Source organism: Urocampus carinirostris, chromosome 12 (genome assembly GCF_059441175.1).
Source record: "Urocampus carinirostris isolate Australia breed hairy pipefish chromosome 12, RoL_Ucar_1.0, whole genome shotgun sequence".
Lineage (NCBI taxonomy): Eukaryota > Metazoa > Chordata > Actinopteri > Syngnathiformes > Syngnathidae > Urocampus > Urocampus carinirostris.
Window position 1 is genome coordinate 41757993 of NC_142360.1, and position 23645 is coordinate 41781637.

Consider the following 23645-nt stretch of genomic DNA (forward strand, 5'->3'; position numbering starts at 1 on the left):
CAGTATGTTGCTTGCAATACTCTACTGTTATTGAATCCAGTACTATTTATGGAATAGGTTTTTTTTTGTAGTAGTATTTCTGAAAAAGTCTCCCGTCTGTTTTGATCCATTGATTGCGTTTTTGAGAGCAGTTGCAGTTCCATTCAGCTGCCGCTGAACGCCGCTGTTCTCTTTAGGATCGCTTCTTTTTCAAGTGTCATGAGAGGGAAGGCGCGCCCCCTTGTGGTAAAAAGACCTCATTGAAGAGGAAAAAAACCATATCGGAGATCAACTCTGCAAATACTGTCATCTGTGGCCACATGGCTTTTTAGATGTTAGAAGATCGAGAAAACAAACCTTTTTCTTTTCATATTTTTATCCATTTTCCTTTCTTTTATTGTCATGATTTTTCGTTTGTAATTTTCCTCTTAGCCTATTTGCCATTTTTCCTTTTTTGCCTCGACGTTTTTTACTTTTCCCCCTTTTTATTCAATGTACTTTTAGTTTGATCTACTTTTCCTTCTTTTTGTTTATTCCTGTTGACTTTTCTTTCTTGTCTTAATATTTTTATTTGGGTTTCCATTGTTACGTTTTTCTTATCTTTCTTTTTTTAAATCTTGCTCTTTCTGCCCCCTTGCCTTCTTTTGTTTTTTCTTTCCTTTTTATGTTTTTTTAGTTTCCCCTTTATCTTATCACCTCTATTTATTTTCCGCTTTCTTTTTTTGTTTTTCTCTTTTTTTCCTTTTCATTCCTTTCCGTTGTCCTTTTCTTTTGACTATTTTGCTTTATTTTCCTTTCCTTTTTGTATTCATAGTTCTTCTTTCCTTTGACTTTCTTTTCTTCCTTCTACCCATTTTGTCCATATTTTGTCCCTCGCTTTCTCTCTTTCCTTTCTTTGCAAAATGACCCAACGAAAAGAAAAACGTCCGTAGTTTGTTTTCTTTTTTATGCTCGTAGCGCTCGTTTTCTACAAGGTCCCTTTAAAAGTCGAGAGGAAACGGACGGGGGACTCACGTGGATATGAAAGACGGCCGCCCGGGTCTCCGGCCGGCCGAATCGCGAGTAGCCCGGGTGGCGCCCGTCGCCGGGCAGGAACTCGAAGCTGTCGTTGAGGGGCGGGACTCCGGCGCCGCCCCGGTGGCGGTAAGACAGACGGCCGGCGTCCACGTCCGCCTGGGTGAAGCTGGGGCGGGCGGGGTCGAGCGGCACGCCCCCTAGCAGCAGGCTACCGTAGCGCGGCCCGCGGCCAACGGCGAAGGTCAGCTCGGAAGCGCGGCTTCCGGCGCGGCTCAGGCGAAGGACGTCGGCGCCGACGGTCACCAGGCCCCCCTGGCGCACGCGGGCCCCCGCCGCCGCCTCCAGAGTGGGCGGGACCGGCTCCGACCAATCGAAGGTCACGTTGACCCCGCCCTCCTGCGTCTGTTTCCCGTTGCTCACCGTAAAACTGAAAAGAAACATATAGGCGAGAAATGACACCGCCGAATCTCCGGACGGGACCCGATAGGACGAAAATTGTCCACCACAAAATCGAAAAGACACGACGATATAAACGACACCCTACGCCACAGAATTCGGCCTTTAGAACAGTCTGGAATTTAACGTGGCGTACGGTCCTCTCCCGTTCTCCTTTCCGCGTCTCCTCTCCTTATTTTGAGCGTCTACTCCTGCGTTTTTGCGGGATTTTGCCGGGGGCCAAAAATAAGCCTTTTCCGCCGGCAGCCGGCAACATCTGTCGGCGGTGTCGGCCATCTTGGCGGCGGCCGCTCGTCATCTGTCGGCGCTTCTCTCGGCCGCCAAACGGGCAGCCGCTCGTCGTTGGCAACGGCGGCGCTCGGCATCTCGCTGCCAAAGGCGGCGCGCCAAAGACGGCCCCCGTGAGAAACGCTTCCTTTGCCAGATCGTCCGGCTACCTTTTTGATGGGCGTCCTTTTTCCTTTCCGGTATTTCCCCTCCTCGTCCTTTCTAGCTCGGTTTCTTACCGTCCTTTTATTCTGCCGCTACTTCTCCGGTATCCTATTTTTGGCCTTTCCGTCCTCGTAAGATTTTCCTATACAATTTTTTTTTTTGGCTAGCATTTCTCTAGTCGTATTTGCGTGGCTGTATATTGAGTTGAGACGGCCGCTTTCCGGTGTCCCGTTTCATCCGGAGGGACGAAAGCGTGACCGACTCAGGTGCCTAACTCGTTTGGGCAATTGGGTTGGCCATGCCGTCCCCCCCCCCCAAAAATGGTGTGTGTTTTTTGCTATTTCTTTCCCTTTATTTTCTTTGCTATTGTATACATGTTTGTCATGCCGTCGGTCACCCCTCTCTAGGGATATGACCGAGATAGACGGATAGAATATTGAGTTGGAGTTTTCTCTGAAATTCGCTCTCTTTCTCCTTTTCCCTTCATTTATCTCTCTTCTTCTTTCGTCTCTCCCTCTTTCGCTGCCTCTCTTTCTTCTTTCTCTTTTTCCATTTATTTATCCCCTTTTCCACAGTTTTCTCTCTCTCTCTCTCTCTCTCTCTCTCTCTCTCTCTCTCTCTCTCTCTCTCTCTCTCTCTCTCTCTCTCTCTCTCTCTCTCTCTCTTTCTTTCTTTCCCCCCGGATTTCTCTCGAGGTCCCTCCCTCCAACCCGTTAGGCAGAACTGACCCGAAGGCGTCGCCGCCGCCGCGGCCGAGGGGCCCGTTGTCGTGCGTGTAGAAGACGCGCAGGGCGGCGACGTCCAATTGGCTGAAGGTGCGGAGGGGGGCGGAGGGGGCGGCCGCCGAATGCAGCCAACCCCGTTGCGGCCACCGGGTGACGCTGTAGAGCAGCCGCTCCGGACGCCCGCCGCCGTCGCTCGCCCGGAGGACCTCCGTGTCCACGGGGATCGCTTGGCCCGCGCGCGACACCCGAATCTCGGACGTCCTCAAACGCAACTCGCCTGGAAATACCGAGAGAGAGAGAGAGAGAGAGAAAAGGAGTGAGAGAGAGAACAAGGGCAGACCCAGGGCAACCAAAAACATCAGGACGTCAACGACACGTGAAAAGAAAGAGAGAATAAAAGTCATAGAGAGAAAAAAGGAAACACAGAAAGATAAAACTTGGGAGGAAAAAAACATACAGGAAAAAAAGCAAAAAAGAGATCAAATAAACAGAGAGAAAGAAAGAAAGAGAGAGAGCAACAAAGAGGACGAGAGAGAGAGAGAGAGAGAGAAAGACAAAGATTGAGAGAGAGAGAGAGAGGTTCCTCTTCTTTTCCTCTCATATTTTCACTTTGTCTTTCTTCTCTTTCTTTCCAAACTAGCCAAAAGATAACGGGTAAGAGAAAAAGATGGAGAGGTTCGTCTACTTTTCCTCTCATTATTTTTTCACTTTGGTAAGAAAAGAATCTCCCGCTTGATGATGTCATCACCCCAAAGTTCGTCAACCATAAACGCGCCTTGTCAATAATTGAGGGTCCCGCCTCCTCCCCTGCCGAGCGCCAGAAGGGCCCGCCTCCTTCCGCGGGCTCCCGGAGGGCCCCACCCCCCCGTGGCCCCTCGCGGCCCCCGGTCCGAGTTCACCCGACTGGCAAAGCGGGCGCCTCGCCGGACCTCAATAATGGATGAGGGCCCCGGCTCGTGCCAAGGCCTCGTGTTTGGCACCGGCGAAGCGTCTGCTGTCGAGACCGCCGACGGGGAGAACGTGCAAAAGAGGGAGGGGCTTCGACCAGTGTTCCCTCTAAGCTGCGCACTGCTCGCACATTCTCAGCGCACGAGAAAATCCAGCACAAAAATCAGGCCTCCGAATGACTTATTAAGAAGCGACTCGAGTCAAAGTGACAGTGCGTGAAGGTGAAAATACACGGCTTCCCCCGACGTTGTGTCCCGAATGCGCTATTTTCAAGTCGAGTCGAACGAAGTTGGCGACTTTGTCGAGAACCGGCTTCTTCGGCGCGGCTCACTCAAAGGAAGCGGCTCTTTCGGGTCCTAAACGGCTCTTCGGGCTGTTTTTGCTTCTGTCATCCCAACATGACCAAATATGAAGTCAAATGATATACAAAATGACTTCACGGAAAGGGGGAATAGAACAAAAAAGAAAAAAATACCAACGGGAAAAAGGAGTGGAAAGCTGAGGAAAAAAAGAAACAAAAGGAAGAGAAAAAAAGAAAAGAAAGAAATGTAGGAAAAAAGTAACGGCTCGTAAAAAATAAACACAATGAGATTTTTTTTAAAGGAATTCAAAAAAAAGTTGAAAAAAACCCACCGAAAAAAGAAGAAAACGTTTGTGTTGCATTCAAATCATTTCCGCTTATATCAAGTCAATCTTGTTGCCAACATTGTACTTCCACTAAAAAATGCAATGAAGTACAGTTGTGTATCTTGCAACCGACTCAATAAGCCCTCAAAAATGTGAATACTATGCGACAAAATATAGTACATGAGTCAATTGATTCAAAAGAGAAAAATCATTTTGCATTGCCGGAAACTCCGCAAAATGTCAAGTTTTGGACACGTTTGATCATGAATGATTATTATTATTATCTGCATTTCTATATAGCGCTTTTCAAGTCAAGACTTCCCAAAGCGCTTTACAGTGTGCTTCACATTTCCCAATAGCGGCCTTGATCTGTGCAGCCATGTAAGGCTGCTAACCTGCTTATTGGGGGTATTAGTGGTTCAGTGTCTTACCCAAGGACACTTCGGCATGTAACACGGACAAGCCGGGATACGAACTGGGATCCCTTAATCCTAAAACGATCGCTCTACCTCCTGAGCCGCTGCCGCCCCAAGTGTGGCAATGGTCTTGCCACACTCGGAAATACGGTCGCTCACTGTTGTTTCAAGCGCCGCTCGCCGACTTTGTGCCAACGCTCGGACCCGTGAGGAAAATGTCAGGGAAGATTGGCAGTTATCGGTGCCCGACCTGCGCGAGCGGTCCTGACGTTGATGCGAAAGGTGTGGGCGGAGCTCCGGTGTTCCAGGTCGCTCAGGCCGAAGCGGAAACCGTCTCCGTCTCGGGGAGCGTCCGGGTCCGCCGTGTAGCTTAAGCGGTTCGCGTCCACGTCGTCCTGACTGAAGTTCTGACCCGCCTTCAGGTCCCGCCACCCCCTCGGCTCCTTCCGAGACAAAGACCGGGACAAAGCGCTCAAAAGTAGGGACGAGGACCGAAAAGCATATGAAAAGGCGCTCGATAGGAGGAAAACCAAGGAAAAAAACAACTGAGAAATGATAAAAAAAAAAGCTAAAAAAAATCAAATCTAAAAAAATAACAAAAGGACCCAAATGAACAACAGAAAAAACAAAAATCAAACCTAAAAACAAAAACACACTGAAAATCGACAAGGGCAACAAAAACGACCCCCAAAACAACCAAAAAAAACAAAAATCGACCGAATAACCGTCCAATAATGGCAAAGAGAAGCACATCATAAAAACAACAAAAAGCAACCGGAAACCCACCAATGACCAGAAATCATATCTTCAATCGACTGAAAAACAACCCAAAATCGACTTCAAAAACAACCGAAAAACTAAAAATCAAACCTAAAACCAAAAATCGAGCGAAAAACAACCTAAAAACTTCAAAAAGGCTAAACGAACTCTTCACGCAGGCCGCAATTGGCTCGCGGGCCACACATTTCATAAATGTTATAACCATCTAGATAAAGCGGTTTTCATTCGGACCTTTGCCAGAACACCCTCAAATTCCAATCAGTCGGTCGATCCCACCCGCACTTTGGTCAAATTCCACTACACTCAGAGACTACTCCCGATGCCGGCTCGATGTGAGCAAATCCTGAATTTTGCTCCGTCGAAATCGAAGGAGCGAGACCTTGAGCCGCAGTTTTCCGAATCGAGGTACGGCCTCCAGCAGGTAGAACACTCTTTGGGGCGGCGTGTCCGGGTCCTCGGCCCGGAGGACCACGGCGGAGAGCGTCCGAGGGGCGCCGGGCTCCGTCTCCGCGCCGGCGTTCCTGAAACGGAAAACCACCTGTTTACGACCGACCGGGGGGCAAGATGCCGTGAAATGTGACGACAGCGCTATGCTGTGGAGAACGGTGCCAGATTGCCACACGCGGGTGAGAAGCTGTCTTTTTGTGTCGCCGCAGTAACAGACCAAGTTGCATTGGCTTGTCATTGTTCCCTGTAGATTAGAGGAAATTCCAGCCAATGGACAACCATCAGGGCGGTACAAAGAGAAACCTGTAGCCCGTCTGATAGTAAAGTCTATTTCCACACGTAGTCCATTCAATGTGAGAGGAAAGCCAGACTTGTACTCCGGTTGTCGCGGGGTAAGGTAAAGCTGCCGTACGTTAGCAAATTGTCCATCTCATTTTGCACCGTACGGTCTCTGCGACAGAAAGAAATCCGGCTGTATCGGGTGACGTCGAGCGGACCTATTTCAAAGCGGGGCTCGTTTTTCTCAGGCGCGTCGGATTCAAAGTATCGGCGGGCCGGTTTTGGCCCGCGGGCCGCGTGACGGACGCCTGCGACGTACGCGACCGGGCGGAAGACGAGGGGCCGACGAGGCGGACGCGCGGAGCGGGTTGCCCCCCCCGCCCCCCACCCCGGGGCCAGAGCTGGTGTCGGCGAGGGGGGGGGGGAAGCCTACACGACAAAGCGTCTGTTTGCGTCTTCATTCGGAAGTAAAACGGGCGCCAGGTCCTGCAGGAGGCGGCGGCCCACATCTGCCGAGCGCTCGCGTTACTTACGCCCGACGCCGCCGCCGCTCCGCCGCCATTCCCCGGCCCCGCAGGGGGGTTCCGGTCGGGACCGTTCAGCCGCTCGGGCGACCTCGCCACATGTTACTCTCCGTGCCGGCGTGCCGAAAACAGCCCTCCCTCCCTCCCTCCCTCCCTCCCTCCCCCGATCCGGGACAGGGGCCGCTGCCGAAAAGCTTCTTTGGCACGGCAACGCGGGGGACGTCTCTCTCGCGGCTCCCCCGAGGCCGAGCCTCCGCTTTGACGACTACGATAAAGCGCTGGCCGTTCCTATCTATGTTCTAGGATCCTTGGGTGTCGACGGGCTGCTGTAAACTGAGGCCAATTCTGCCATTCTGCTTCAAGAATGCAAACGCAGCTGGCTTTGGTCACATCTGGAGGTGACGGACGGTCACGGAAAAGAAAGTACCCTATCTATCCTTAGCCCAAAAGTAGCCCAATTTAGACTCACTTGAACGATAGCCATTGCTTTCCTAGACTGCTGACTTTTTCTTTGACTCTTTTTCAGAGGATATCCTCTCCATCGCTGAAGAGTTCATTTTTGGAATTTTGCTTTGATTGTTTTCAGGTTTTCGATGTGTCCATCGCTAAAATTTTTTTGTATTTCAAAAACCATTTTGTCGTAGATCGGTACATCTCCGCATTTATATTTCACGTGTTTTTTTCTGCCTGCGAAATGAGCGAAGCCTTTGCCGCATTATTATTATTCGTAAAATATCGTGAAAAAAAATCATCGGAAGAGCCGTTCTCCAAAAATAGTGGGAATTCCCGTCCCTCCGAGTCAACGTCGCGCGTTCTATTTGCTGGGAAAATGTTCTTTTTTTCACGGTTGCCAGGGCGCCCGATCGGTCCCCGCCGCGTGGCGCCAGGTTCTGTCACGATTGCCACGACGCCCAATTGGCCCTGCCGAAGGACACCGGCTGAAACGCATTGACGGATCGCTCCCTACTTAAACGCTTCTTGCGAGTCGCCTTTTGTCGGAGCGTCCGCGAAACTCCCGCTAAAGTCCGTCGTGATACGTCAAGCCCTGCGAATCCCCGTTTTTTCCTGTGTTTTGCTCCTGTTTTGTTCTCGCCCCGATCCGTTTGATTTTGACCACTTCCCGGTTCCGATCGATCGACTTCCGCGACCGACGCTCCCCGGATCGAGCGTGCGCTCGCTTCTCTTCTCCTCAACAAAGTGTGAGTAACGTTACGCGATTGGGTTCTGCTTCCTTTTTAAAGTATGGGAAACGGTCCTCCTTCCCAGGTCACTCCTTCCCTCGACTATAGAGTCGTTCCGTGAGCAATTCTAGTAGCGAGTCAGCGCGACGGAAGTCAAGTTCCCGACGCCCTACTCTTTCGCGTGCGCTCGTACTTGAGGAGGCGAGGCGGATGGTCGTCCACGGGCAGAACGGTGACGGCGGCGGTGGCAGTCAGCCAATGGACGCCGTCCGTCAGATTCAGAGTCAGTCGATCCAGCGCGCTCTCCGAATCGTCGTGTCGGTAGCGCAAGCCGAGGCCTGGACGCACAAAACATCTCCGTCATCGCGCCGTCCTCACCTACCTGCGATCCACGTCGGCACGATCCGCGTCACGTTCGCCTCGACATCTCTCGCTCCCGTTCGATCGGGTCTCGGTCCGGTCTTCCGTGTATTTCTACCGGAAGAGCCTACGGTCCGGTCCGGCCGTTCCGTCAGCGAGTACTTTCCGTTTTGACGTCGAGGACCTCCGTCTCGTCCTCGAACTTGTCGGCGAAGTCGTCTTTTAGCTTTTTCAAGGAGTTTTAAAGCCCGGTGGTCTCTTGAACCGGGACAAGATCGCGGCGTCAAAGCAAGACATCGGTCGCGCCGCTCGGATCTCTGATCACTTTGGTCGGACGGTTTCCTCAACCGTGTCCGCAAACTCCACAGTCATTCTTTCGACACACTGTGTTAAATATGGCGAGATGACATCTGAGCCCTTTAGTGTTACCTGCGGTGTTCCACAGGGTTCAGTGCTCGGCCCCCTTCTTTTCAGCATTTACATGCTTCCATGAGCTGATATTATTCGCAAGTACAATATCAGCTTCCATTGCTACGCAGACGACACTCAACTCTATCTTCTGTTGGAGGAATCTTCCACACTAAACTGTGGAAATTTGGAGGCCTGCCTCACTGAGCTAAGAGTGGATGTCACTCAACTTCTTGCGTCTTAACTCTGAAAAGACCGAAATGTTAGTCATTGGTCCACCAAAATGACAAATGTCACATCACACAGAGTGACTCAGTTAAAAATGGAGGTGTCATATTTGACCCTGATCTATCCTTTGAAACGCATGTAAAGAAAATGACTAGAACCGCTTTCTTCCATCTTTGTAACATTGCTAAAATTCGTCTTATACTGTCTCAGTCGGATGCGGAAATTATAAGTCACGCGTTTGTTACCTCCCGTCTCGATGACTGTAATGCATTACTCCCTGGTCTCCCGAAGTCTAGAATCAAGTCACTTCAGCTGGTACAAAATGCCGCAGCGAGGCTTTTAACTAGGACAAAAAAGTACGATCACATCACACCGATTTTGGTTAACCTGCATTGGCTCCCAGTTGGCCTTAAATGTGATTTCAGGGTTCTCTTAGTGTTATACAAAATCATACATGGACTTGCTCCCTCTTATCTTTCAGATCTGATTTCCGCCTATGTCCCGGGCCGAAGCCTACGTTCTGAGAGTGCCTGTCTTCTGGTGATCCCGAGAGCAAAGAAGTGTTCTGCTGGTCTCCATCCGGGCACCGGTGCTGCGGAACGCTCTTCCCCCTGAGATGGGATCTGCAACCTCAGTGGAAATGTTTCAATCTAAGCTTAAAACTCACTTCTACTCTATAGCATACGAATAACCTACTCTTCTCGTCAGCTCCAGAGCAGGCTAATGTATAATAATAATCTGAAAAATAGTCTGTGTAATATAGTGTAATAACCTGTGAAGCCCTTTGAGACTCTTTGTAATTTAGGGCGTCACAAAAATATAATGACTTGACTTGACAAGATGGATGAAGAACAGTTTCAGGTCTCTGCTGTGTATCTTGATCCGACCCTTTGGGCAAAATCTTTCATGACTTTCAACTCTTTCGGTAGAATATCCGTTCCACTGAATGCCTGACTAAAAACTTTCATTTTGGCAGCAGCGACACGTGGCGGGAGCGAGGAGATGTCGGGCCAACCTTCAGAAAATACGCGCCGATCCGGACGGAGGTGACGGGAAGGGGCGGGGCCTACCCTCTCGCAACTGCCTCAGGGTGAAGGAGGTGACGTCCGCCTCGGCAAAAGGGTCGCGGCCGGCCTTCAGGCTGCCGTGCGCCGGCGCCCCGACCAGGCTGAAGGTGAGTTCGTCCGGGGGAGCGTCCAGGTCGAAGGCGTCCAGGAGGGACGGGCTCAACTCCCGAGTACCCCCCTCCTTCACCTGGATAACGGGATGCTCGCTTAATGCGCGTGTCGCGGCGGTCACGCGGACTTCCCGACATACCGTAAAGTTGGCGAGGCGCAGCGACGGCTTCTCGTCGTTGGTGGGATTGATGAGGACGCGGAGGGGGACGGAGGCGGAGTGATGCAGGCCGTCGCTCACGCTGATCAGCAATCGGTCCGTCCTGGGCTCCGCCCCTCGGTGCTCCGACTGCACGTAGTTGACGAAGCCCGCCGTCAGGTCCTCCGACGTGAAGCGGTCTGACGAGAGCGGCAAAAGATTCGAGGAGGGTCGCCGCGCGTCCCCGTCGCCCGATTCTGCCGGTCACGCACCCACGGGAATCCCGACGTTGCTTTTTTCGGATCCCGCCGTCGGCTTCACGTTTTCCAGGAAGCCGTGCGAAGGTTTGGCGTCCAGGTGAAAAGTCATCTGCTCGGGGTCGCTGTCGGGGTCCGAGGCCCCCAGGAGACCCGCGCAAAGACACGCCCGCGAACCCTCGTCCACCGCCAACGTAGACGCTCCTGCGGTCGGACGGGCAAACACTCGTGCGATAACAACGTGCGCACTGGGCATCGATAGGACGTCTCGACGGGTAAGACGGAATTTCAGAACATCTCGAGAAGACCCCGTGGGACTATCCTGGGAATGGAACCCCCATGAAAACGGACGCTTATACTTACCCAGGACGACTCTGGGAACTCGGTTGTTGACAGGAAGTAGCGTGACGTTGAGGTCGTAAACAGGAAGTGTGCCGTGCAGCGGGACGGGCGGGGTGTCGCCGCGGCAACATTCCCCCCTCTCGTCGCCATCGGAGACGATGACCGTGACGGTATCGGAGACGGACTCGGGACCGATCTCGCCACCTGATAGCATTGACAGTCGGCCAACTCGAGTTAGCGTGATTGGTCGGGGTAATCTTCACAACCTTCTAAGCGTAACGATGTTAGCTTTGCAAAGTTCGCAGCCGATTAGAAGCATTAGCATTGTTGTTTAGCTCGGTCGATAAAATAGTTGGATGGTGAGACTTAGCAGTGTTTGACAAAGCTAGCTCGATAGCATCAGTCCGGCACGTTCGCCTAGCATATTGAACAACTTGCACCAGAGAAGTTTTCACGGCCGGGAAACTCATAAAGGGTTCGTGTCACATGGAAAGCTAACGTCTCACCCGTGTGCACGTAAAACACGGAACCCTGCAGGAGGTCCTCCTGCGAGAACTTGTCCACGGAAAAGCCCGCCCTTTGCAGCTCGCCTCTAGCGGGACGGCGCGCCAGCATGTAGCTCAGGGCGGCGTCCTCACTGTCGCGGTCCGTGGCCGTCAGGTAGTCGGCCGTCAACTGGACGCGGCCCCCTTCCGGGCATCGCAGTTCCTTTCTAAGGCCCGATCCCAACTTCGGAGGCTCGTCGTTTACAAGAACCACCTGGGAGGGAAAAATTCAAGGCGAGTTCGCTCGGTCGAAGCAAATTTCCCCGCGCGTACGTACGTGCACCAGCAGGTCCAACAGGACGCCGTTGACACCGTCGGTCACGCGAAGGCCGACGCGGTCCTCGGTGCTCTCCGAGTCGTCGTGCACGTACCTGCGAGGCAGGCGGAGACGCTCAAGCACGTGCCAGCCCGGGACTCTTCAGAGTCGGGGCGTCACCTGACGGCCAGTCCCCGGAGATCGGCGAGCGTGAAAGCCTCTCCGGTTTGCAGGCGCCGCCCCCTCAGCTCCAGGTGTCCGCGGCGTGCCGGGCGCTCCAGCGCCACCTCGAGATCCGGCTCGCGGGTGTCACGGTCACGCACGAGCACGTGCTCGGCAGTCACAAAGGTAGTCCCGCCTTCCTCCACGCGAAGCAGATTACTGAAAGCCTAAGCGTACACGCGGGTCAAGGACAACAGGGGGCGACACCGAGTCGTCGACGGTCCCGACCTCAGGGGGCTGGTCGTCGACGGGCACCACGGTGATGTTGAAGTCGAGGTCGGCAACGACGCCGCCGCCGCTGTCCTTGACGGAGAAGACGAAGCGGACATGGAGCGGGTCGGGTCCGATGTCCTCCAAGGGCGGCATATAAGCCACTTTCAGGTGGTCCACCGCGTGCTGCCGTGAGTGACGAAGAAGAATAGAAGAATAGAAGAATTAGAATTGACTTTTCTTGTCATTCTTTGTAACAATGCACACAGAAGTAAATGTGGATACACCTGACCCGTACAGTTAGACTGTAGCGAGCCGATGCAGCCGCAGCCAAACGGGGCGCAGCCATTTTAGTCATTAGGTGAGCAAACCCCCCGATTCCAACCCTTAATGCCGAGCGCCAAGCAGGGACGCAACGAGTTCCAAGTTTGTGAGTCTTAGGTATGACTCGGCCGAGGCTCGAACCTGCGACCTCCCAGTCTCGGAGCGGGCCCCCTACCATCTAGGCTACCGAGCTGGAAGCGTTGTGATCGCTTGTGCTGGTTTAGAATCTGTCGCTGCTCACCTGCGTGAAGGACTTGAGCGCCGGAGCTGTCGGATCTCGCCTTAGGGCGGTGGCGCCGTCCACGAAGAAGAGACGACCCGCGTCCATCAAACTGGACACGCATATCAGAAGGAAACCTAGTTTCTTTCTTTTCAGAACCACGGCACATTTGAATTTCAGAGCATTGCGTTTGAATTGCATTCATTCGTCGGTCAAAGGCCTGCTAGTAATTGCCTCAGCCAGATGAACCCTGACGAGAGTGTATCGGGGGAGGAGAAGCAGAGTGGACGTAGTGCAGAAGAGCAGAAGAGAGTGATGATGGTAGATGTGGCCATCCCAGCTGAAAAAGGAAACTGGAGAAGAAGCAAAGGTTGAAAGAGCAGTTGGATCAGATGTGGAAAGGCAAGCCCGGAGTGGCCCTCGTGTTAGTGGGGGCACTCGGGCCAGTATCCCCTCGAACGGAAATGGGGGCTTCCAGAAACAACATCTGAAGACTCAGTTTAGAAAAGTTCAAATCCTTCACAGAACCCTCAAATTCCCATTCTGAGGCGTATACACATTATCTATATTATACACTCGGTCTCCGAGCGCAGTGGAATTTTACCAAGGGACCTGGAATCGAACCGGTCAGCACGAGTTGCCTCATTGAACCGCGAACGTGCTCACCTGGGATGTTGCGGGCTGTAGCAAGGACGGGTGACAACGTAGGTGAGGTCGCCTTTGGGGTTTTCCACCTGGGTGAAGCGCAAGTGCCGGCGGGTGAGAAAAGCCACTTGGGTCTCGTTTAGGGTCAGGCGGCGAACGCTTTGGTCCCATTCCACCGGAGGCAGGTCCTTCACCGGGAAAACCACCACCGACACCGTCTGCGCACAACACCCGTTGGGAGGAGCACCAATGGGAAGAGTCCTCACTCGGGGCGAAGGCGCGGTCGGGACATACGTAAGCCTGCGATAGGTTGGGGGGCGCGTGGGCGTCGGCCAGCGTGATCTCAAAGGAATCCTGGAAGATTTCGTCTCCGGAGTGTCGATAGAAGATCAGACCTCGGGTCAGGTCTCGCTGGAGAAAGGATGAGACCGGGCGGCCTGCCGGCAGTCGCGCCCGGCAGATGCTTTTTTTGCACTCGTAACGTTCGGATCGGAGCGGTTCGGGTTCGGACGCGAGACTCACCTGGGTCGTCGGGACCGGACACGGACACCAGGCGTCCGGCCTCGGGGGCGGAGTCCACCCTGAAGAGGACGTGAGCGTCGGAGGAGTCCAGGTCGGAGGCCAACAGATGGGAGGGCCGGAGCCTGAGAGCGCCTCCCTCGGGCACTTGGAGAGCCACGTTGTTGACCAGGAAGGGCGGCGCGTTGTCGCGGGGCAAAATGTTGATGGGGAATTTGTGGCGCAAGCTGTGGCGCCCGTCGCTGATGCGGAAGACCACGTGGTCCCGGGTGCTGTCGCTGCCCGAGTGCTCGTAAGCGACGCTACCCTGCCGGAGGTCTCGTACTCTGAAGGAAAAGGCCGCCGCGCCTGCGGGAACATCCGCATTGCCGTCGGTCGCCTAGTGGCAGGGGTGGGGACCTACCAGGAAACATTTTTGGATTCCACCCTACCATCGAATGGACTTCGACCCACCCGATTCCATACGTTGCGCTACGAACGCACCCCCACTCCAGCTACAAAATCGGTCAAAAAGAAGAAACTCGGAAGGCGCCCCGATCCCTCTCGTTAAAATGTTTGTTTTTTGACTTTATAGACGTGGTGACTGATGAACAACTTTTTTGTGGTGGTCCTTTGGTGTCCTCTGTTGGTTAGCCCGGATAAAAAAAACATTCATTCCCACTTGCCCATATTATCCCTTCTAAATGAAGGCACATATTTGGTAACAGATAGATTCAACTACTCAACTGAAACCTCAAAAGAGTCAGCCCACCTTTAATCGTAGGAAGTCGAGTTCAATGAACTCAGTCGCATTTTACCCGAAAATCACAATGACTCAGCACGAGCGAGCTATTTTCAGAACAGGTATGCGGGCACCTCAGCTGTTCTCAAGCGGCAGCAGTTTGGAGACTCCTACTTCGGGGAAATTCATTTCGGCTGATTGTAACGGGCGGTACAGTGCGTGCTGTTGCAGCAGAGCGTGCGCCAAACGAAAGATTGACAGCAGCGGGTACTCTCAGGCGCTCTCCTTTCCCAGACCAAATCAGGCTCGACCCCGCATACCTTCCCGAGACCGTCTGTTTTCAGGGCGCGATGGCCCTAAACGTCTCAGGTTATTAGCCGCCGCGACGCTTACACGTTGCTCATCGGAAAGGCATATCTTCTACTTATTTCTCACCGCGGATTTCAAAAGATACTCGTCGGAGAAAACATCCCCCGTTGAACAAAATCTAAAACTCGCCCACGTGTGGAATACTTCCAGTCGCGAAACAATTTTCCACTCCAAGCGTGTCAAATATGGACTTCCGAAGCCAGCAGAATGCCCACAAATATCCCAAAAAATCCGCCTACAAGCGCGTCGGCGTCATTTGACTTTCCTTGTGGGATTGCCTCGGTTTTGCCACATTATTCCCTTTTACCAGTATTCTTGGAATATTACTCTCTGACCTCTCGATTGACACCGCCCTTAACCGATTGCGAGGGTTTTTTTCACGGCCCTTAGCCGGCCATTGCCTAAAGCCGCCTGTACGGAAAATACAAACCGCACGCGTAACTTTGGCTCCGATCGCCAGTGAGCGATTTGAAAGAGGATCGACGCCTCGATGAGCCAAATTCCCATAAACGGATTCCATTTTTCCACGCGTATCGAAACCGGAGCCGAAAGTAAACGCGCGCGATGCCGCTCGGGATCCATTTTTCATGAGATGACCGCACTCAAATGTGGACGAGCGGCGATTGACTTCCGGAGAGAGAAGTCACACCTTTACGACTCTTTCACGACGTCAAAAAAGTCAAATACGCAGTTGCAGATGTTTCAGAGCTGTAAACTGGCCACTTGACCTACCTTTAGTAAAAGGTGTCAAATACAATCGTTAGTTTAAATTGAGATTTTGATCAACGGGGATGACTCGCTGTGAGTAGCACTTGCAGTTTGGGACAAAAGCTTGAGCGTTTCCTTTCAAAAGAGAGCAAAAGCGATCAGATTCTCTAAGAAGAGCGTCCGATCCACTTTGGGGACGTCTCGAATTCATGGCCGATCGGACAGGAAGGCGAAAGGGGTCGGCTTATTTTCCTCGTCGGACATATTGTTCAAAAAAACAAAACAGAAGAGGTGTCGCCGTCAGCTCGCGAGAAACGTCGCTAGCAGCCCCCTCTGTCACCACGCTAACGCTAGCAGGGAGCGGCGCGTGGCGGGCGGCGGCCAGGCTTTGGCACACGGATTCAATTAGCGGGCGCGGCGCGCTCGCCGAAAGCCCCTCTCGGCGCCGTCGCCACCTGGTGGCGTCCCTCCCGTGCCAGGACAGAAGGAGCCGCTCACCTGAGGACAGATTGAGAGCGCCGCGGCGCTCGCCCTCCGCTCGCCGCTTAGCCGCCGCGCCGGAGACGGGCGGCGCTAATTGGGCCCGAAGGTGGCGCTGCGCCATTTGGCCCGATACTTTTAGCTCGGGGATAAGAACGGTCTGGCGGGGGCCGGACCGGTGGATTTGCGTGAGAGGAGGGAAGGAAAATAAAAGAAAGGATCGTGGATATTGAGCAGGACATTCTTTTTCTATTCCTGACAGTCGTGGAATCTTCAAATTCTTTGGAAAGTCCCCCGCTTAAAGATCAAACTTTGAGCTTAACGCAATCTCAGGACGCGGGATTCAGAACTTTCTGTTGTATTTTCCACTCCTTTTCTCCTTTTCTTTCTTGTGTTTGCGCTGGTCCCTGCCCTCCAGCGGTTGGGCCATCAAGATTTGTAATAGCATCATTATGAGTTTAGTATGAAGCAAATACCCGCTACACAAGCCACCCTCAGCCTCCTGCCCTCTGGAAGGAGATAGAGAAGCCTCCGCTCATGCACTACCAGGCTCACCAACAGCTTCATCCACCGGGCAGTTCGACGACTCGTGACCGCATGTCCACTGGCACACGTCTGACGATTGGGTTCATCTCATCTCGTGATCTGCACCGCTTATCCTCAGTAGGGTCGCGGGGTGCCGGAGCCCATCCCAGCTATCTTCGGGCGGTGGGCGGGGGACACCCTCAACCGGTCGCAGGGCACACAGGGACAGACAATTCACTCGCTCATTCGCACCTAGGGACAATTTGGACCGGCCAATTAGCCATACATGTTTTTGGAATGTGGGAGGAAACCGGAGTGCCCGGAGGAAACCCACGCAAGCACGGGGAGAACATACAAACTCTGCAAGTCCGGTAGCTGGATTTGAACCCACGCAGGAGGTTCCCAAGACCTTAGAACTGTGCTCCTCCAATTGGGTTCCTATTTTAGCCTTTTTTGGGTTTTCCCTTTGTGTATATATTATCTCTACTGCTGCTGCTTGGAACAATTTACAGCTGCTACTCCTCGCTCTCCCCCACAACTAAGGAGGCTATTGCAGCAGAACCAGTCCAGACCGGAAAATGTCAGATCTCTGCTGTTTTTTCATATGATTATTTTGGGGGGGATCAAACGTTCCGAAATGAGCTCAAATGTAGATAAGGTAGCACGGGGGTTCAAGTGTGCCCGCTCACCTCTGACGAGGAGGCGCCCGTGCCGGGGCCCGTCCACGGCCACCAGGACCACCCGGTCCAAGTTGTCGCTGTCCACGATCTGCAGCTCGGCCCACGTGATGAGTCGCGACTGGCCCTCTAGCAGGTCCAGACCTGCTGGCGGAAGGCGCCACGGTTTACCCCACTTCGAGGACTCGCGCCCGTTTTATCCCCTAGCGTACCCGTGTTCCAGGACACCCGGGGTGCCTTGGTCTCTGCCACCCTGATGGACACGTGGACCACAATGGGGGGACTGCTTGCGAAGGAAGGGTCCACCACCCGGAACTCCATCTGGTACGAAAACAAAGGTCACTTATTCAGATGGAACTTTCGGTTTCCTTTAGTTTGCTTCAATAAACTCGCTCGGCAAATTTAGCCCTCTGGCCGACCGCGCGGTGAAGTCAAGACACACAGCCGCGTGGTCTGACCCGTCCATCGGGGTCCTAAGGCCTTCCCAGTCCAACTGAAAGACGTAGTCTCTCAAGTGTGTCCGGGGTCGTCCTCAACTCCTCGTGCCAGGTCGAACACCACTCGGAGCAGAGGTCCAGTAGGCATGGGAACCGGAATTCTTTCAACCCTGAGGAGCATCGGCTTAACTCCGAGCTACTTGTCCTACCTCTGACAGACACCGTGCGGGGAAAGCCGATTTTGGCCGTTTTATTTGGGATTTTGTTCTTCTTTTGGTTAGGGGTGCGCAACTGCGCATCATACACGTGTGAGGTCTCTACTCAAATAAATCCCATATTTCGAACATTTTGGAAATGGTTAAAATATAGTTCGGGAAGACCACTTTGAAAATCCCAGTTGAAAGGGTCTTTGAGCGCCAGTACTGAAGGTGACTGTTTGGCACGGCGACTGAGTGGTTAGCGTGTCTGCGGCTCAGATCTGAGGTCCAGCACCCAGCATGGCAGGTCCATTGGTGACTCCAAATCAACCCTAGGTATTGTCTGTCTCCGGTGCCCTGTGACTGGCTGGCAACCGGTTCAGGGTGTCCCCTGCCCCCTGCCCGGAGGGACGGGCACCAGCACCCTCGCGACCTTACCGAGGATAAGCGCTGCGGATCATGGACAAATACCTGAAAGTTGTCTCGCGCCGGCAGGCTGGTGTTGGGCGGTTGGTACGCCACCTTCAGGTGGTGGAGGTCCGACCAGGTGAAGGAGCCCACCGGTTTGTTGTGCTCGTCCAGGTGCGTGACGTAGCCCCGCGGGGGCGGGACGGTCACGTTGAAGACCAGGTGTTCTTTGGGGCTTTCCGGGTCTTCGGCGTCCAGCGTCGCCGTGGTGATGGGAGTCAGGACAAACTGGTCCACTTCCAGGATAAAGGAGGCCATGAAGGCTGCTCGCGGCGGCTGATTGGGCGTCGCCCCGAGGATCCGGACCGGCAGCCACACTGTTTCGGTCTTGAGAGGGAGAACATTTGGTAAGAAGTCAATGGTGAGCGCAGTGAGTACATATAGCACAGGGGTTTCCAACCTGGTGCCCGTGGGCACCCAAGTGCCCTCTAAGGACAGCTAAGAGCTGTTGTAAAATTGGCCCACCGGTGGGTGCTGGCTCATTTTCTACTCAAAGAATTTTGGCTTTTTTGTGCTTGAACTGAGTCAACTTAACCCTACTTGCTTCTTCTCTCTCTCCTTCTATTTTCTTTCTCTCCTTCTGTCTCTCTCCCATTCCTCATCTTTCTCTCTTTCTTTCTCCTTTCTTAATTTCTCTCTCTTTCGCATTGCCTCTTTCACTCTCTGTCTTTTTCTCTCTCTCTCTCTCTCTCTCTCTCTCTTACTCTCTGTTTTTCACTCTCTCTCTTTCTCTATTTCTTTCTACTTGCAAAAATGAAGCCGGTCATAAGTTAGAAATGCGATAGTAAGTCGTAAAAGATAAGTTGTGACTTTGGAAATGTAAGCGAGCGTGTGCTCGCCCTCTGCGCTAACAAGTTGGCACAAATGAGCCGGACGCTTGAAAAGGGTCGGAAATCCTAGTCCTGGAGTCTATTCTTTTCAAACGGTCCTCAAGCAGGAAAGCGCTCGTCGGTATTTTCGGACAGACCGGGAGGCAAGGAGCCCACCCACCTCCGTCAGAGTTCCGGTCTCCTGTTCCCTCAGCTCCACGCCGATGGCGATATAGTCCAGGTCCGGCGAGGGCGGGCTGAGGTGCTGGTATTTCAGGCCAGAACTCAGGAAGTCCCGGCAGCTGGTCTTCGGGAAAGCCACTTCCTCGGCGCCGCTCGCGCAGGCTCGGTCGGCCGGGCAGCGCGCCGCCGCATCCGGACCTAGACCGGAAGCAAAAGACCGTTGGCGTTACGCTTCTCCACCACTAGGGGGTTTCGCCTGCGCCGGCCGCGGTACTCCTCGGCTAACCGGGCACACCTCGCGCTCCTTCGGACTTTAGTGCCAAGGTCCATCCAGTCGGGGGCCTAGGAAGCCGGGGTCCGGCCCAAAATCGTGCTGCTTTTCTTAAGGGTTCAGGGAAGGATGACAAACTACGGAGACTGAAAGGAAGCATAAAGGAGCCTTTTGTCTCACATTTTTACCCAAAACAGACGAAAAGAAGAGAAAACTATTAAAAAAAATACAAATAGGGAAAAAGAACTAAGAGGCAGAAAAGGAAAACCAGAACAAAAAGCAAAGTAGGGGATAAGAAGGCAAAAAAAGGAAAATGAAGATAAAGAAAAGAAATAAAGAAAAAAAAAATGAAAAAGGGCCATTTTTTGCTTTTCATTTCTTGTCTCGTTTTTCATTTGTCTTTTCCTTTTTTTCTTGTTTTGAAGTTTTAGTCTTATTTTTTTTTCTCGTCCTTTTTCTTTTTCTAGGGCGGCAGTCGCTCAGGAGGTAGAGTGCTCGTCTGGGGATCATGTGGAAGTATCCTTGAGTAAGACACTGAACCCCTCATACCCCCAACAAGCAGGTTTGCGCCTTACATGGCTGCAAGGCCGCTATTGGGAAATGTGGAGCGCATTGTAAAGCGCTTTGGGAAGTCATTGACTTGAAAAGCGCTATATAAAATGCAGATCATTTCATTTCATTCTTTCTTTGTACTTTTTTCCTTTTCTTTGGTATTTGAATTTTCCTTCTTTTGGTTTCATCTATTTTTTTCATTTTTCCCTCGTCCTTTTTTTTCTTTTCTTATTTTTCTTCCTTTCAAAAACAATAAGGCGAGTCTCCGTATTTCGTCTACATCTACGGCTCTGATGTTATGCGAGACTTTGCGTTATTGAAGGGACCGTGTTTTTTTTTTCAGGATTCATTTCCTTATTCCTTTCTCTTCGGAGCGCCTTACGTTCATTCCCCGACGCTCGTGTCTGCGCTCGGATCCCGCGTCGCCACGCGGTCGATAAATGCGATCGGCTGAACGAGTTTTGGAGGGGGCGGAGCTCGTTCCACCCGGAGCGCAGCGCCTCACCTGTCCTCCGGAGGTCGCCCCGGTCCTCCCGCACCAGCCGACCGGCGCTCAGGACTCCGGCCGCGGCCACCGATCGAACGGTGCAGTCGACGCCGTCCGAGGGGTCGGCCCGGATATCCAGCACCGTCCCGTCGATGACGTCCGAGAAGCCGTAGAAGTCCGGGACCTGCAGGGGGACGGGACCCAGGGCCACCAGGGCCACCGGGCCCGGCGACCGCTCCGCCACCAAAACGTGCAAGACCAGGGTCTCCACTCGAGTCTCTGAAGATCCCAACCTGCGACACATTTGTCACTTCTCACAATTCAGGACCAGTACTAAGCTGTAGACCACCCCCCCTTCCCTCTCTCTTTCTCTTTCTCTCTCTCTCTTTCTCTCTCTCTCTCTCTTTCTCTTTCTCTTTATCTCTATCTTTCCCTATCTCTTCTTATCTCTATTTCTCTCTCTCTCTCTCTTTCTCTCCCTCATTATCTCTCTTTCTCTCTCTCTCTCTCTCTCTCTCTCTTTCTCTCCCTCACTATCTCTTCCTATCTCTGTCTCTCTCCATCTCTCCCTATCTCTTCCTATCTTTCTCTCTCTTTCACTCTGGGAGATCTTGGCCGTAGACCGCGAAAGACCTGCGGGCGAAAGCGGAAGTAAAGCGGTAGCGGGCGGCGTAGGTGACCTGTAAAGGCGAAGCAGGACCAGGTCGGCGTCCAGCAGCGGACTTCCGTTGTGCTCGTAGCGAACTTGGTCTGGCGGGAAGTCGCAGTCAAAGACCTGAAAACACGGAGGAGCGTCCCCGTCACGCGGCGCCGTCTTCAAAGAAAACCGAGCGAGAGAATTCTTTCGGGAAGAAGATTGGCAAAAAACGGAACCTGAAGCTCCGACAGACATTTCTGGAAAATGGAGAGCGTAAGAAAGGATTGACGGAGGCCCGGGCGGGAAGAACCTGGCCGCTTTGAAAAGAATCCTTTGGTACCGACGCGCGGAGTGGATACTCGGCGGCGCTGAGAAAATCAGGAAAGGAACGGCGCTGAAAAGGACCCGCGTTGGAATCCTGGGACGCTTTTCAGCGCCGTTCCTTGGCTTCCTTCACGATTGCGCTTTGTTCTCAACGGAGTCTCTACTTTTGCTATCGACTTGACGGCGGGAGATTTCCGTTCCTCGGCGACTTTCTGGGTCCGTCCCGCGCTCCGCCGCGGCCGTCCCCGTTCCCTCCGCTCTCGAGAAAAGCAAGCGACCCGTCCGGGTGGCCTTTTCCCAGAAGAGAGGGGAGTGAGGTCTTTCCACGTCTTTCGGGCTCCCCCGAATTTTCGGTTTCTCTCCGGTTCTCCGGCGTGTCCTCGGTCGGAATACCGTCTTCGATCCCCGGAGCGGAACCCGCGGCGAGACGCGGACCGTCGACGCCGCCGACATTTGCCGCACGTTACCGTAGTACTTTTGTCTTATGTCCTACTTTTGTAGCCGTAGTTTTTACTAGAAGATTTCTGTCTTTACTCGTGTCGTATTTCTGTATCCTTTTTGGAACGTCGATGTCTCTCCAGAGTATCCCCGCATCTGCATCGTTTGTCGTATTTCTCCGGTCGTATTTCTGTAGTAGTATTTTTGAAGCATTTCCCCTGAAATATTGTTGTAGATGTGTCTTTACAGTAATTCTGTAGTACTTTTTGACTGTATTGTTTTGTAGTATTTACATAGTATTTCTGTGTTATAGTATCCCCGCAGCAGCACGGTTTTGTCACGTTGGCCGTGGCGCCCCATCGGTCCCGCCCGCGGGCACCGGACAACGCCGCTCGACAGACGGGCTCCCCGTCGGTATTTAAACTCCGTCCCGTCAGTCACCGTCGGTCGGTCCGTCCGTCCGTCCGTCTGCGAATCTCTGTTTTTACAAGGCAAGCCCTTTTTGCCCGTCCTGTGTTTTTCTCCCACTTCGATCCGTTCGATCTCAATTATTTTTCGTTCCAGACGCCGCCGTCCCGCTTCCGCAGCCGAGCGAGCTCCTCCCCCTCGACCGAGGATGTCCGGATCGAGCGTGCGCTCCTCTCTCCTGTGAGTAACGTTACGCGAGTGGGTTCCGTTTCCCGTTCCGGTCCTGACACGTTTGTCGTATTTCCGTAGTATTTTGTCTTTTCGGAAAGAAAGCGGAATACCAGGCGAGGTCCCCGTTTCGAGCACGAAACGGGATATGGCGTTTCGCCGCCATTTTGTAGTATCGGGCCGGTATTACCGCGGCGGTCGGTACGGCCGGGGACTCACCTGCGGCGCCGTCCGGCCCACCCGCTGAGCCATCGGTTGGTTGAGGAGCACCTCCACCTTGCAGTGGGCGTCGGCCTCCGTCCGGATCCCGAGCCGCTCCTTGCTCAGGAAGACGGAGCGACCCCTGACCACCTCCGTGTCGACGTGGCGTAGGCTGCCGGCGAGCCCCGCGGCGAGCGCGAGCATCGGCAGGATGGCGCCGGCGGGGGGCATCTCGGAGAGGGCGGCCTGCGCACGAGAAGTCACTTTCTCGTGAGCGAGCTCGATTTCTTTTTTTTTTTTTTTTTTCAAAAAATTTCCAGATGCGAGTCACGTCACGCGAGCGGGTTCCGCTTCCCGTTTCCCGTCCCGGTCCCGACAGCGTCGACATATTTGGACTACATTATGACTGTAGAAGTACTTATGTAGTAGCTCTTTATGGGCACCGAATGTGTTACCGATTGTGTTGTAGATGTATTTTTTTTGGGGGTAGTATTTCCGTACTAGTGTTTTTTTGTATTTTCGTATTCTGTAGTCGAGAGGAATAAGATCGTATATTTCTTTCTTTTTAGAATGCTAGATCAGCTCCCTGTTTTTAGCCACTCGGTTTGATATCAAGTTTTGTGTTTTCTCCTCTTCTATCTGTCGCGTACTGCGGATGAATTTCTAGAGGATTTTTTTTCTTTTCCCCAAAAAATATCAGATCGCTTACTGTATGCGCTAAATTTGACGTTGAGTTTTGTAATCCTTCTGTGTTTTTTTGGTCAAATGTATCCGTCGTCGTATTTCTGCACGACAGAATTACTTTAGAAGTATTTTTGCGGTACTTTTTCCCTTTCAGGATGAAAACAAAGAATATATCAGGCG

At 52.9% G+C, this 23645-nt stretch overlaps 1 protein-coding gene across 1 annotated transcript in view; it reads right to left on the reverse strand.

The window, feature by feature from the left end:
* frem1b (Fras1 related extracellular matrix 1b) overlaps window positions 1-23645 on the reverse strand; it is a 32546-nt gene that overhangs the window by 6870 nt on the left and 2031 nt on the right. Inside the window, exons 2-24 of the mRNA XM_088349819.1 lie at window positions 22800-23027; window positions 21226-21320; window positions 20564-20838; window positions 19234-19433; window positions 18247-18570; window positions 17354-17462; window positions 17154-17285; window positions 13665-14009; window positions 13437-13579; window positions 13164-13360; window positions 12519-12609; window positions 11972-12139; window positions 11702-11910; window positions 11543-11636; window positions 11227-11479; window positions 10742-10924; window positions 10394-10582; window positions 9878-10321; window positions 8005-8149; window positions 5760-5901; window positions 4851-5043; window positions 2613-2886; window positions 994-1423 (exon numbers count right to left, since the gene is read on the reverse strand). Of these exons, the coding sequence (XP_088205945.1) occupies window positions 994-1423; window positions 2613-2886; window positions 4851-5043; window positions 5760-5901; window positions 8005-8149; window positions 9878-10321; window positions 10394-10582; window positions 10742-10924; window positions 11227-11479; window positions 11543-11636; window positions 11702-11910; window positions 11972-12139; window positions 12519-12609; window positions 13164-13360; window positions 13437-13579; window positions 13665-14009; window positions 17154-17285; window positions 17354-17462; window positions 18247-18570; window positions 19234-19433; window positions 20564-20838; window positions 21226-21320; window positions 22800-23012 (4848 nt within the window). The 5' untranslated portion in view covers window positions 23013-23027. The remainder of the gene's footprint in view (window positions 1-993; window positions 1424-2612; window positions 2887-4850; window positions 5044-5759; window positions 5902-8004; window positions 8150-9877; window positions 10322-10393; window positions 10583-10741; window positions 10925-11226; window positions 11480-11542; window positions 11637-11701; window positions 11911-11971; window positions 12140-12518; window positions 12610-13163; window positions 13361-13436; window positions 13580-13664; window positions 14010-17153; window positions 17286-17353; window positions 17463-18246; window positions 18571-19233; window positions 19434-20563; window positions 20839-21225; window positions 21321-22799; window positions 23028-23645) is intronic.